The 15,509-nt window shown below is 34.3% G+C and overlaps 1 protein-coding gene across 4 annotated transcripts in view; it reads right to left on the reverse strand.

Moving 5' to 3' along the window:
* The window catches only part of LOC136040122 (serine hydroxymethyltransferase-like), a 111,847-nt gene that overhangs the window by 53,604 nt on the left and 42,734 nt on the right, over positions 1 to 15,509 (reverse strand). For all 4 annotated transcript variants that reach the window (XM_065724220.1, XM_065724222.1, XM_065724221.1 and 1 more), the window contains exons 4-5: positions 12,708 to 12,890; positions 7,901 to 8,113 (exon numbers count right to left, since the gene is read on the reverse strand). In XM_065724220.1, the coding sequence (XP_065580292.1) occupies positions 7,901 to 8,113; positions 12,708 to 12,890 (396 nt within the window). The remainder of the gene's footprint in view (positions 1 to 7,900; positions 8,114 to 12,707; positions 12,891 to 15,509) is intronic.

A 15,509-nucleotide genomic window follows, 5' to 3' on the forward strand; every position in this document is an offset into this window, starting at 1 on the left:
GTTTTTCAACTAAAAAGCAAGGGGCAGTATTAAAACTTAAAATTAACAAAAATTATTACGTATACGAGTGGGTATACTCAAAACCTCGCTATTTACAGTAAAGTTTTTTTTTAGTACTTAAAAAAAAACCTCATTATTCTAATTAAACGAACAGTGAAACAGTTTCGTTCTTACAGAACTCGGGTAGATTTCATAGTTTAGCGTAAAGAGCAAGGTGTTGAGGAGGAACAACCCCCCTCATATACGTAATAATTTCTATTCGTTTGAAGTTTTAATGTTGCTTCTCACTTTCAGTTGAAAAAACTTTTTTTTTTAATTTCTGATCGTTTTTCAAGTAATGCCAGGATATCTGGCTCCACCTTAAAGGATAAATCCCTCCTTCCCACGAATTTATTTTCTGGACAATTCAATCCCGGTGAAAATTTACCCCGGACATTCACCCTTAACATCTTCACGCGTAAATCGAGTAGGGAATGAGAAAGAGAGAACTAAGATGAATTTCGTATAGGAATTCTGGCAAATCCCCCTAATGTAAAATTTCCCCTGAAAAATCACCCCTTGAAAACTTCCACCTGGAAAATCCTACCAGCGAAACTCCCCCCTCCCCCTGAAAAATGTATGCATACTTCCCATTGAAAAATACTATACATAAACAATAGGCAAATTTTGTAACTTAAAAAGTTTCGCCCAAGGGGTGTAGGGGGTCTTGATATCTCCAAAGGTATAGTTATTAGACCTTTCAACTATATTGAACAAAATGGCCGTCTCAAAATTGATCAAACCATTTTGAAAAAAGGGTCATGGGAGGGGGCCTAAATAACCACCAGTTTTTTTTCACTTAAAAAAGACACTAGAACTTTGAATTTCCATTCAGATGAGCCCTCTCACGATATTCTAAGATCCCTGGGTCAATACAATCACCCCTTGAAAAAAAAGTAATCAAGCATCCGTGATCTTTCTTCTGGCAAAAAAATGCAAAATTCTATATTTTTTCAGATAAGAGCTTGAAACCTCGACAGTAGGGTTCTCTTTTTACGCTGAATCAGACGGTGTGATTTTCATTAAGATTACATGACTTTTTAGGTGGGTTTCCTCCTTTTTTTCGAAAATCAGGCAAATTTTCTCAGTCTCTTAACCTCTGATAGGTAAAACTAAACTTAATGAGACTTACATATTTGGAATAAGCATAAAAATTCGATTCTTTTGATGTATCTACTGGTATCAAAATTTTCGGTTACTATTGAGCCGGGTCGCTCCTTACTTACAGTTCGTTACCACGAACTGTTAGAAAAATTCAGTCAATTCTAAATGAGACTAACAAATGAAAACAACATTGACGAACACTAAAGATTTGTAAAAGTTTGCAAGTATGAGAATGAAGTGGTAAAGAAAGGAGAGTAACACTCTCTTTTCTTTACTTTTTTTTTCTTTTTTTTGAGGGGAGAGGGGATAATCAACATTTATGTTATTTTTTGTGATATGTGGAATATAATTTGTGATGTATAGAATACGGTGTTGTATGACCTTGATAGGTTTATAATAGAAAAAAAAAATATATTTATGATGCTAATGTTGAAATGAGAGAAGAGTAACATAAGTTCGTGCAGCGATCAACCTCCCGAGATCTTCCACAAGGGTGAAAGAGTCGAGCAAGTATCATGCTTTCAATACCTTGGCAGTTTTATTCAAAGGAGAGGCAAGATAGCTAAAGAGGTCCAGACCAGAATTGGGATGACACAGACTGCCTTGAACGGACTCTCATCAATATTGTGGTCTTCAAAATTCTCATTAAGGCTCAAAATGAGGCTCTTCAACAGTAACCTGATGAGCATACTGCTTTACTTATGTGAAACCTGGAAACCCGACCAAGCTCTAGAGAAACGTCTACTAGCCTTTGAAAGTTACTGTCTCCAATGATTGCGTACGCCCCACTGGTATCACCGAGTCACCAACGAACAAATATGAATCCGCAACTTGCAACCACCCGTCACAGAAGCAATCAAGTATAAACGCTGGCACCATCTTGGTCATGTACTACGCATGCCGGGCAGTAGACTACCGAAGATGATGTTCCAATGGAATCCAGGGGGCTCAGGACGCAGAAGCAGACCGATGAATACTCTACGCCGGAAGTACGAAAAATACCGAGCGATAATAAACATTGCTATTGTGCCATAATGGGCGGATATATTTGCCGCCTAGCTTCAGGAAGAATGTTAGAATATCACTGATGCCCTATGCGCCCTCGATGGCGTTGGAGGAACTAAGCTACGGTAGGGTTTTTGTTATTGTTGTTTTTGCCAGAAAGAGAAAGTAGATCTACATTACTATATGGTGATTTGAATTCTCGAATACTAGATTGTAAGGACCTGTTTGACTTGTAATAAACCTATCCATCTATCCATCATTATAGCTTTGCAAAAGGGCTGAAACAAAGAAGGTCACATTCATATAACAAGAATAGAATAGAGTCCAGTATATTACCCTGGGGAACACCAAATTTAACATAAAAAATAATACAGAAGCATGAAACAAACAATACAAAATCAAACAAAAAATAAGTAAAGAGTGATATTAATTGATGTAACGACTTGTCGGAAACCATACAATAGAAACTGAATAGAGCCTTGTATATCACCCACGGAAATATCAAATTTAAAATGACGATTTATCAATATGCTACGTGTGCTAGCAATAACGATATAACATAAACAATAACAATAACGAAAATGAGTCAAGTTTGAACAGTAAGCGACGAATATGATGAACAGCTCAACTGACTTTGGTTCTTTTTTTGGCATCTTGATATTGAAGAACTACTCAAAAACAAGTACAGAATGGCTAATATTTCAGAAAAACAAAAAAGATGTAGCCTTTTATAATCAGATCATACACATTAACAACAATTACACAGATCAAATAGTTCGTGGAAACACTTTGAATCGTTGGAAGGAACCTTCACCGTCTTTTTTATTGTTTGGTCTTTCTGAAACCTTCTTATATTCATTAGTAAATATAAATAATGAAGTTTTATTATTATTGATGAAAAAAGACTTTTTTATTGTTTGCGGCATAATAGTAAAATATCCTAATGGCAAGTAAACAAATTGAGGGGGAGTAGTCAATCCAGATTTTTCTTAGTTGAAGATAGGAACAGGACCACAATTAATGATAAGGAAGAAGTAAAAGAGAGATGGGCAGAATATTTTAAGATTGTGGTGAACCGAGACAGAATTGCACGAAAAGATAGAGAGGAAAATGAAAAAGTTTGTGACACCTTGGATGTCAAAGAAGATTTGTTTTTGAGGAAGAATTAGCGACAGTACTAAAAGGATTAAAAAATAACAAGGCCCCAAGTGCTGATACTGTAGTAAATGAGTTTCTTAAATATGATGGCTCTGAGGTTAGAAATATGCAACTGAAGATTGTGAATAAGATTTTTGAAATAGGAGAAGTACCTGGCGATCTCAAGAAAACCCAAATTAAACCAGATATATAAGAAAGGTGATAAAAGTGAGTGTTGAAATTATCGAGACATTAGCCTAATCTCTAAAGGTAGCAAATTACTTAGCAATATGATACTCTTTAGACAGAGAGATGCTGCAGACAAAGTTATAAAAGAAGAACTGTGCGGTTTTAGAAACGGTATAGGATGTGTTGACTTTGGTCTTCAGTTCTATAGATTAAAAGCAAGCGTTTGATTTTGTTGATAGAAGAGATTTCGCAAAGGTTTGATCTTTGTATGGTACAATTGATCTTTGTACAAATACACAAGAGTGATTAGTGTTATATACGAGAATAACACTGCTAAGGTTTGGGTGGGAAATGAGATTAGCAGCTGGTTTCGTATTAAATCAGGATTTACGCAAGGTTGTGTTCTATCCCCCTTTATATGGATCATTTTGATGGACTTCATTTTAAGGAGCACAGGAAAGGCAATTGGAGACCACGGAATCAAATGGGGAGGAAAAATGCTCCTGGACTTGGATTATGCTGATGATTTAAGCATCCTAGATGAAAGTGTGAGCGAAATAAATGAACTTTTAGAGATTTTGCGAGTTCAGTGCGCAAGAATATATTTGAAAATCAATGTTAAGAATATTAAGTAACTAAGGATAGGAATAAGTGAAGATAAAAAGGTGGCATTGGGGTATAAAAAAAAATTGATCAAGCGGACGGTTTCTTTTACCTTGGTAGTATTATTAGTAAACATGGTGGGAGTAGTGAAGATGCTAAAAGTAAAAGTCAAGGCTCAGGGTGTTTTTTTCACTGTTGAAAAAAGTTTGGAAGAATGGGGAAATTAGTTTGCCAACCAAGATTAGAGCATTGGAAGATACAGTGGTCAAATATCGTTCTGAAGTATGGGTCACTCCGAAATGCGGATGAAAATTTGCTAGATATTTTCCAGAGAATTTCTGCACGAATGGTTCTAGGTACCTGGATGAATGACGGTATTTCAAACAGCAGGCTGTACGAAAAGTGTGGTTTGATCCCCTTTCAGGGCTAAAATGAAAGACAAGTTGAGATGGCTAGGGCACGTTTTGTGAATGAAGGATGACAGATTGCCAAAGATTGTCCTTTTCGACCAACCGTCTAAGGCTAAACAGAAAGCATATCGTCATCAGTTGGGGGGGAGGATGTCATAAAGAAAAATTTGAGGGAAATGGGAACTTCCTGGGAGCGTGTAAAGAGAGAGACTTTGGATAGACTGGGGTGGAGGAGGAAAGTGCGTAGCTGTGTTAGCCTCAGGCGGGTTGGTGCTGCAGTGAGTTGTTAGTAGTAGTAGTTATTTGATGTGTTATACATTTTTTTCATTTCGTTTGATTTGTAGATAGGCTTAAGCACTATTCACATTGACATATAAAAAGTTGTGCACTTCCCACTTGTCAAGTTGGGCACTATTTCTCATTGTTAAAGAAAATTTGTCCTGAAAGCGAGTTTTTTCCCAATAAATGAACAACTGAATATAAAAGCTAATTTACATATATGATTATAAATTGTATGAATGATTATAATAAAAGTGAATACATTTAATGATTTATATTATAATTAATAAATTCTAAATTTTGTTTTCTAATTTTTTTCTACCTCAATTTTTCTAGTTTTTCCAAATTAACAACCCCCAGCTCCCCTAAAGAGAACGGATCCGTTCCAAATATGTCAATCACGTATCTATAACTTGTGTTTATTCTTCCCATCAAGTTTCATCCCGATTTCTCCACTCTTAGCGTTTTCCAAAATTTTTGGTTTTCCCCTCTTGCTCCCCCCAATGTCACCGGATCTGGTCGGGATTTTAGAATGAGAGGTCTAAAGCACAAGATCCTTCTAAAGATCATATTTGTTAAAGAAAATTTGTCCTGAAAGCGAGTTTTTCTCCAATAAATAAACAACTGAATATAAATGCCAATTTACATGCATGATTACAAATTATAATTATTTATATATTATTATTTATATTATAATTAATAAATTCTACATTTTGAAAATGCATAGTACGTAATGATTTATATATGAAAATTTCCCACACAGAAGATTCCCCCCGCCCTTGCCAGCGAAATTTCCCAGGGTATTAATGACGATCACATTTTAAAGTGTTGACACATTTCCTCCACAGAATTCCCCCCGCTGGCCATTCTCAGCCAAAAATTCCCCAATCCCTGGGAAAATTCTCCAAGGAGAATTTTCTAAGGATATTTACATCTATAGAGTGTGAATCACTACGTAAATGAATGAATGCATATTCAATATTGACGAGTAGATTTTCAATATAAATGAATACAATAAATAAAGGACTAATAAGTTAAAAATAACAAAGTCTTTATAACTTTCGATTTATGCGCTTTACTAGGGCATCTACATGGGGGATTAAAAAACTCAGATAGCGACACTGGCAGAAAAATATGATTGTTTTAAATCCCCAGTGTGGAGCAAATTACTGTGCCAAATAATGAGTTTTATTTAACTGTAAGTTTAACTATCTCTATTTTGAGGTAGAATGAGTGAAAGCTGCCTTTTACTAAAAAACAGATTTTAAAAAACAACTTTTTATTACAAAAATAATAATACAAAATCCGAATATTTTGGCTATAATTTCGAAAGCTATTAAGATGAAAAAGATAACAAAAAAAGAAAAGCCTAAATAAAGAATACAAAAAAAAACATAATAAAACGATATACAAAAAAAGGAAAACCTCACATTTGAACAAAACCTAGGGTCTTGCCCCTGGAGGGGGGGGGACTATACCCGGTTTAAATCCCATCAAACCAAAAACAAGTTTCAGGCTTGTAAAAAAGTAACAAAAATATGAACAAACAAATTTTTGTTGCGTATCTTTAAGTTTTGTTTTTGTTTAAGTTTTTCTGCTATTCCGTTAAAAAAAAGCAAACAGAATATATAATTGATTAGGAAGACCAGTAGGGATTAGTAAGCGATTAGTAAGTCAAAAACCAAACAAAACACCAGGACCAGTACAAGAGAATAATCAAAATGATTAATGAAAGAACAAGTAACTATCCAGCAGAAACAAAAATTTATGTTGACACTATGTTTAACTTGAACGAATTAGGAAATAGTTGATAACATTCGTTTCGAAGAGACAATTGTAAATTTTGTGTTGGAGGGGGGGGGGGTTCCGATGATTCAACTATGTTCTGCCGCTAATAGCTTAAAAACAGGCAACTAAAAACTCAAAAGTGATTATTATGACTTGGAAAACAAAACAGAAAGCGTAGACACCATTAAATAGTATAGTGAATCATAAAAAAGCATAACCCAATTGAAAATTTAAAAAAAATTAATGAAAAATAGATTAAATATAAAATGTAAATAAAACAAATCTATAATGCAATATAGTAATAAATGAAAATAAAATATTATATAATAAATAAAATCGGAAAAAAGTATGTTGCTGAATATGTTACGTAACGTTTGCCTAACATTACCTAACGAAATATCTAACGTTTGTAACAAAATTAAAGTATTTAATATCTAACCTTTTCTAAAAGATATATTTTTTTAAGAGAATTTTTCTAAAAAAAAAAATATGTTCCGAATGTTGTTTAACGTTTGTCAAACGTTACCTAACGAAATATCTAACGTTTGTTACTAAACTAAACTATTTAATATATAACCTTTTCTAAAAAAAAAATATGTTCCCGAACATGTTACCTAACATTTGTCTAACGTTACCTAACGAAATATCTAACGTTGGTTACAAAATTAAAGTAATTAATATCTAATCTTTTCTAAATATATATTTTTCTAATAATAAAAATATGCTCCCGAATTTATTACCTAACGTTTGCCAAACGTTACCCAACGAAATATCCAAGAGTTGTTAAAAAATTAAACGATTTAATATCCAACTTTTCCCAAAAAATATATTTTTCTAAGAAAATTTTCTATTGAAAAAAATGTATTCCTGTATATATTACCTAACGTTACCTATTGAAATATCTAACGTTACAAAATTAAAGTATTCAATATCTAGACTTTTCTTAAAAAACTGTATTTCCTAATAAAAAACTCTATTCCCGAATATATTACCTAACATCTGCCTAACGTTACCTAAAAAAAATATCTAACGTTTGTCACAAAATTTAAGTATTTAATATCCAACCTTTTCTGTAAAATAGATTTTTCCAAGAATCTTTTTCTAATAAAAAAAAAGTTCCCGAAAATTACCTAACATTTGCCTAACGTTACCTAACGAAACTTCCAAAATTTGTTATAAAACGAAAGTATTCAATATTTTAAAACCTTTTCTTTTTAAAATACTTTTCCAAGAAAGTTTTTCTAATGAAAAAAATAAGTTCCCGAATATGTTACCTAACGTTTGTATAACGTTACTAAACGAAATATCTAACTTTGGATTCAAAAGGAAAGCATTCAATATCTAACCTTTTTTAAAAAATATAATGCCAGCACGAGGTCCACGCAGTGTTTTATGTGTTGTTGTCGTCACGACGTCACAATAAGGAAATGGTGATGGGGCCACGCGAGCAGCAACCAACCCACTTACATGTGCCATATCTGCCATCAAATATGCACCAACTTCATCAGCAATGGTACGAAATCGAGCATAGTCTAAATGGCGTGAATAGCAGGATATACCTTAAGAAAACGAAATTAGTTAAATTCATGGAATTTTCACATCGGCTACGATGCTGACTTTCTTCACTATTTTTTTTCACTATTTTTAAATTGACTGTTTGACTATGATGCTAAGGTGACAAAGTGAAATTTTTACAAGACAGAAGAGGAGAGCTTCTCGTAAGGTCACGTTACAGCTGTTGAATCGTTAAAGACCATTCACAGATGGACCAAAATTATTCACTTAACGACGTTTTTACCTCGACCAATTTCCTACCTGTAAAGATTGAAAGACTCTTTGATAGATCTTAAAAGAAAATGCAGCTTTGACTTATGGTTTTATTTATTTAGTAGATGGAAACGTGCATTTAAGAATTGACTGCGGGAGTCAAAAGTTTGACTTCCCAAAAATTAGGCCCCGAAACCTAAAAGATGTTATTTTTTCAATTAGCTTATGTAATTAAACTTATTAAACTTATTAAACTCAATTATAAGCAGCTTTGATCAATTATAAGCAGAAAATGCAGCTTTGACTTATGGTTTTATTTATTGTAGATGGAAACGCGCATTTAAGAATTGACCTTATATATTGACCTTATATAATTGACCTTATATATTTATAGAATTGATGTAAAGGGAGCTTCAAGGTACAAAAAGAACAATCGACCAAAATGCTGGTTCAACCAGAAGCTTAGCCAGAGTCGACCCAGCTCTAAATGGGTACCTGGAGAAATCTGGGGAAGGTAAACAAGAAGGGAGTACGAAAGTACAGGATGACTGCCCCCCCCCCCCATTGCACTTCCTGGCTGAAGGGCCAAGAAACGGAGATCAGCACCGCCGGTACGGACTGTAAAGTCTGAGGCCGTATCCTTTACCTTTTTTTTACCTTTTACTTGAACTTGACAACCTAAAGTGTCTAGGCCATGGCAAAGCAAAACCAGAATTTTTTTTATGGGCTAAATGGTGGGAAATAAAAATTTCCTTCCTGTGGCTAGGGTCTAACACAGGGCTGGGGGCACCAGCGAACGGCCCCTACCCAAATTTTAAATTTTACAGAATTTACGGGAGTTTCTTATCAAATAAGATTTTTATTTTTTTTCACATTCTTCTTACATTTTCTTGCATTTTTTTCGCAATTTTCTTTTTGTTATATATATATATATATATATATATATATATATATATATATATATATATATATATATATATATATATATATATATATATATATATATATATATATATATATATATATATATATATATATATATATATATAAAAAATCAGGCTGCTCTGGCGGTTAAACTATGCTGGGTGTGAGCTGTTGGTTGGCTAATTGACGAAATCTCCATGTTAAATTACATGTTAATGTAAAGTTGGATCCGCTGTTTATAACCATTAGACATATCTCAATAATGTTTCAGCGCCCCATTAGAAAAAGGAAAAGAATTAAAAAAAGTGGAGACACTGCTGCCTCCAATACAAAAAAAGGGATTTTCCTTGTTACTCAAGAACTTTAATTCTTCTAAATGAAGTTTCTGGCTATGTAGATTCCAATGGCGCAGTTTTCATTTCGATCAGACATCACGTGAGTGGGATTTTAGGTGGTTATACTGTTTTGGCAAAAACACTTGTCGGGAGGGAGGGTTTCCATGGGGAGAATTCTCCATGGGAAGAAAATTTTCCGGGGGGGATTTTCAAGGAGAAAAAAGATTGAAAGGGATATTTTACACGGTGAGGATGGGGGGGGGGGGGTTCTGGAATTCAGATAAGATTCTTTTTATTTGTCTTACTTTCTCTTCAATGGTTCATTTTTTTTATAGGAAAGGATGTTCAGGAGGAACAGCCAAGTGAAAATTTTACGAAAGGAATCTTCAGCGGGGATCAAACTATCGGAAAGAATGTTCCAAAGACGATTAGGAGGGGGGATTTTCCGAGGGAAATTTTCCACAAAGGGGCGAAGAGTATTTCCCGGCAAGATTTGAAAAAAGATCAAAAATTACGGGATTAAAATACATTTCAACTGAAAGTAAGGAGCAACATTGAAAAATAAAACGAACAGAAATCATCCAGTATTTGAGGGTGGCTGCCCCACTCTTAACCCATCACCCGTTACGCAAAAGCTTTTAGTGCTTTAAAAAGCTTTTTATTCCAATAAAAAGACCTTGTGATTAAGGAGTCCTTAGAGAATTGAGACAAGAAGTCAAACTTTAGCGTAAGAAGCAAGGATTGAGGAGAAGACAGCCCCCCTTTCATGCAGAATAATTTATGTTAGTTTTAAGTTTTAATGTGGCTCTAAACTGTCAGATGAAAAAGATTTTTTTTTATTCAATTACTATTCCTAAATCAGATTCAAGTAGCGATCCTTCCTGATTTGACAGTTTTTTTTCAAAACACTCTTAATTTTCGGTTACTATGGGCTAGGGTTTGTTCTTTTCTTGTTTGCCCCAAAAGTGGTGACCATGATAAGTTGAAAAATATTAAATGCATTAGATGACCTCATTAAACTTCATTAGATGACGTCATTGTCAGCTGATGACCTGTCTTAATAGTCTTTCAAGACAAACGTAGATAGTGTTAAGGGAGCGCACAAGTATTAAGGGAGTGTTAAGGGGGGTACCTTACGCGCAAGAAAGTATCTTTTTGGGTCCCAATATCAGATTCTTTCCTTAAAGTTTCATTCACATAATATGTTATTCACAATAAATCAGGAGGGCGGAAAGGGAAGAAACCAGAGTGGAAAGGTTGAATTTAAGGCATCGAAAACAGCTTAGAAGGAAAGCCATTTTGTGAACTAAATATTTATCCCTATACCTTACTGATCTCATTGGCGACAGCTCATTTTTACACAATATAAGACACATTGTGCTCTTGGCGTGTTGTGACGTGTTCAGGCACGTCACTCTCTTTATCATTCAAAAGGCTTTCGAACTGAATGAGATTAATTAAAAAGTATGGAGGTAAAAAGACAGAGATAATAAGTATCAGAAATATTGTTTTCGAAATGAAACGGCATTTGGATGTAGCCAGATTTAGCATTCTGGTTGGATAGCATTTTCATGTCATTCCTCTGTCTTTCCTTCCTCAACAGATATGTAGGTTAATAGGCAGGAAGAAAATGAACGGCACCCATGACGGGGGTAATACCCTCTATCCTCTGGATCTGTTGAAGGTAGAGTAACGGTCATAAAAAACAGGAAAAATAGGCGAATTCAATGAAAAAAGGAATTTGAATAAATCTTGAAATTTTGGGAGGAAGGCGATTAATATTAAAAACTAAGTAATGTATAGTGCTTTGTTTAACCCGCGTTCATTGTTCCCAATTGGGAACATTTGACTTAGAGTTTGTTTAGCTCATTGTCTTGCAGCTGAAACACCCAGGAGTGTTTCATAGTTAAAAACAGTGTCGAAGCCATAAGATCACATTCAGAATTATCAAGCGTAGGTATATTTTCTTGATTTTAGTGAAACTGAAAATTTTTAAGAAATTATACGAGGCTATTTCTAATCTAAGGCTTACCTAATATTGTCTAAACTAGAGTCATTGGGACAGCCATTTCATCAGAGAATAGGATTATGGAACGCTATTTGTCAGTCTCCTATCAAAAATCTATATCTAAGGGTTCTTATAAAAGTGTTCCTAGTTGGGAACAATGGGGAGAGTATTGGTTAATATGAGCTAAAAAAAATATTTTTCTTCAAAGATGAGATTCAAACCATTTCGAAACATTCAAGAAGCTGTTGCCGCATTAGAAGTGATGTCTGGTGACGACGAGGACCCTGCTGACATGATTTAACGAGATTTAACAGATTTAAACGAGGTACCGGGTGCGCTGACGCTTTAACCACTGTTATAAATGCCATGATTGATGCAGCATCGTCTAGAGAAAGCCTTGTTTTGGAGGAACTGATGTCAGATGTGCATTCGAATTTCTTATCCACGCAGCGATGCTTCTGAAAGCTGGTAAACGAGGATTGAATCTGAACAACTCTACAATTATATAACTTTGTATACATTCCGATTTCTTTATTCCGAGACTATGATAAACAAAGAATAGCAATTTAAATGACAACTTGATTAATGGCAAATGCATGCTTGTACCAAGAATGTGTCCCAAGTCAATTCAGAATTTTCTTTTTCCTGTTTGTTTGTTTTTATGCACCCTCTTCAAATCCACGGCTTATTAACCTGCGATTTATTTTTTTAATATAGGAGATAGAAAATAGAGGATATAGTAGGAAGAGAAGAAGAGATGATAAAAGAATTTGAAGAATAGAAAAAAATATTATCAATATTACTATATTAACAATTAATACCTAAATTAATAAATATAATTAATAATTCGAACAATAAAAGAGTTCGTCTCTGGATATTTTCATCCAGCAATAAAAGGCATAGCCTCGGAAGCAAATACAAAAAAACAAAAAAAAAAAGATTTTGAACAAAAATTTATCAATTCAGAGTTCCTTGCTGCTAGTTGCACTGAGCCTCTTGTACTTCTGACACCATCCCCTTTTTCTGGTTCAAAACCTCGGTTGTATGAAAATATAGGAGATATAAAATAGAGAAGATAGAAAGTAGAGGATAAGAAAAATATTGAAAAACAGTCATTACCAGCTATAATAAGCTTTGGTTTGAAAAGCCTTGCTGTCTCCAGAAGCTTTTCGTAGTCAATTAAACCTGTTTCTGGGTTGACCTTGTACGGCATTGATTCAAAGAAAATTGAGGTGGCTGAAATTTTCTTCGTTGGCGTAAAGAAGCCATGGGTCAAGTGACCACCATCAGGAAGATCCAGGCCTAAAACATATTAAATAATGAACCAATTACGTAATTATAAAAAAAATAATTAAAATAATGTATTACATACTAAATATAAATATATTAACTAAAATATTATGATGAAAAAGTATTATAAAATAAAAAAATCTAAAGCAGATTAAATTAAAAAAAAAATACCAGTATTGTGCTCTGGACCAAGGTCTAGCTGGAGAAAAAGATGATTACACAGTAACAATTATTGAATAGTTAAATGATAATCATACATCCCATGAAATAAGAATTTAGCCCATATTACTTCGCATATTTCTTTACTTTTTCGATTATTCGATTTCCCGATTCCTTTTTTGATTTCCTTTGATAAAACAGTTCGTGGTAACGAACTGTAGTAAGGAGCCACCCGGCTCAATAGTAACCGAAACTCTAAAAAATGGAATTCTGATATCAATAGTTACATCAAAACAATTGTATTTTGATGCTGATTTTAAATATGTAAGTTTCCTCAAGTTTAGTCTTACCTACCGAAAGTTACGAGCCTGAAAAAATTTGCCTGTTTAATTAAACACCCCCTTAAAAGTCACAGAATCTTAATGAATATCACACCATCAGATTCAGCGTATCAGAGAACCGTACTGAAATAGTTTCAAGCTCCTATCTACAAAAATAGGAAATTTCGTATTTTTTGCCAGATGTCAGATCACGAATGCGTGTTTATTTGTTTGTTTGTTTCTTTTTTTCCCAGGGGTGATCGTATCGATCCAGTGGTCCGAGAATGTCACGAGAGGGCTCATTCTAACCGAAATTAAAAGTTCTAGTGCCGTTTTGGTGAAAAAAAATTGGAGGGCACCGAGGCCCCTTCCACGCACATTTTTCCCCAAAGTCACTGGATAAAAACTTTGAGATAGCCATTATGTTCAACTTAGTCAAAAACCTAATAAGTATGTCTTTGGGGACGACTTTATCCCCCACAGTCCCCGGGGGAGGGGCTGCAAGTTACAAACTTTGACCATTGTTTACATATAGTAATGGTTATATGAAGTGCATAGACGTTTTCAGGGGTACTTTTTAGCGTTGGGGTGCGGGTGGATCGGGGGGAGGGGGTTTAGTGGGAGGATCTTTCCATGGAGGAATTTATCGTGAGAGAAGAGAATTTCCATGAAGGGGCCACAGGATTTTCTAGCATTATCTAAAAAAAATAGAAAGTGAATAAAAAAAAAATTTCAACTGGAGGTAATGAGCAGGATTAAAACTTAAAACGAACATAAAATATTAAGTATATAAGGAGGTTCGTCACCCCCACAATACCTTACTCTTTACGCTAAAGTATTTTTAGTAATCTCAACAATTTACTTTATGGCCTTTGCGATTCAGGGGTCATTCCTAAAGATCTGGAACAAAATTCAAGCTTTGGTGTAAAGAGTGAGGTATTGACGAGGGGGCAAACCCTCTCATATACGTAACAAAAATACAAAAATATAGAAGTTCGTTACGTAAGTTAATTCGTAAGGAACGTATGTTTATTACTAACAAAAAGGTTCGTAAAAAAATAAAAAAATTAGTTGCATTTTTAAGTAAACAAAATTGGTGGGCAATTAGGCCTTCTCCCCACCCCCTTTTTTTATCGGAATCAACCGATCAAAACTATGAGAAAGCCATTTAGGCAAAAAATCAATATACAAATTTTGTTTCATTTATTCATGCGCAGTGAGCCAAAATCAAAACATGCATTAATTCAAAAACGTTCAGAAATTAAATTAGAAAAAACATGTTTTTTAAAATGCAGGTCAGGAAAGGCATTAAAACTTAAAACGAACAGAAATTATTCCGTATATGAAAGAGGTTGTCCCCTCCTCAACGCCTCGCTCTTTACGCTAAAGTTTTTTATTATTTTAAAAAGTAGAGTTGTGACAAAGAGTCAAACTTTAGCGTAAAGAGCGAGGTGTTGATGAGAGGAAAACCCCTTTCATATACGGAATAGTTTCTTTTCCTTTTAAGTTTGAATGTTGCTCCTTACTTGCAGTTAAAAAAAAACTTGTTTTTTTTTATTTAATCTCTATAAAGAACCTACACACCATAAGAAGCAAAACGAGCCAAACAATTTTTCGATGTATCATTCAAGAGGGCCAAAGGCCAAAGATTCATTCGATCAAAAGGAGGGATGAAGAAAATATATGATGGTCCAAGGACTGATCTCGATATACCTGAAGAAAAAATTCAACTTCGCTCTTTACTTTCAACTGAAAATTTCCTCTGTTGATTAAAAATATGGATAACCTAACCTATATATGATACGTTTTAAAAAAAGTTTTAAGTTTGAACGTTGCTCCTTACTTGCAGTTAAAAAAAACTTGTTTTTTTTTATTTAATCTCTATAAAGAAGGAGGGTCCGACCTACACACCATAAGAAGCAAAACGAGCCAAACAATTTTGCGATGTATCATTCAAGAGGGCCAAAGGCCAAAGATTCATTCGATCAAAAGGAGGGTTGAAGAAAATATATGATGGTAGGGGAGACCGGGGCGCTTTCGGTCACGGGGTGCCTCCGGTCACCCCCAATAACTCATTTTGAGTTTACGTATTTTTATGCTAGATGGCACTGGGGAGGTTGTTTATCCAAGGCGGATGTCCGAAGAAAATTTC

The sequence above is a fragment of the Artemia franciscana genome, chromosome 20, assembly GCF_032884065.1.
Source record: "Artemia franciscana chromosome 20, ASM3288406v1, whole genome shotgun sequence".
Classification (NCBI taxonomy): domain Eukaryota; kingdom Metazoa; phylum Arthropoda; class Branchiopoda; order Anostraca; family Artemiidae; genus Artemia; species Artemia franciscana.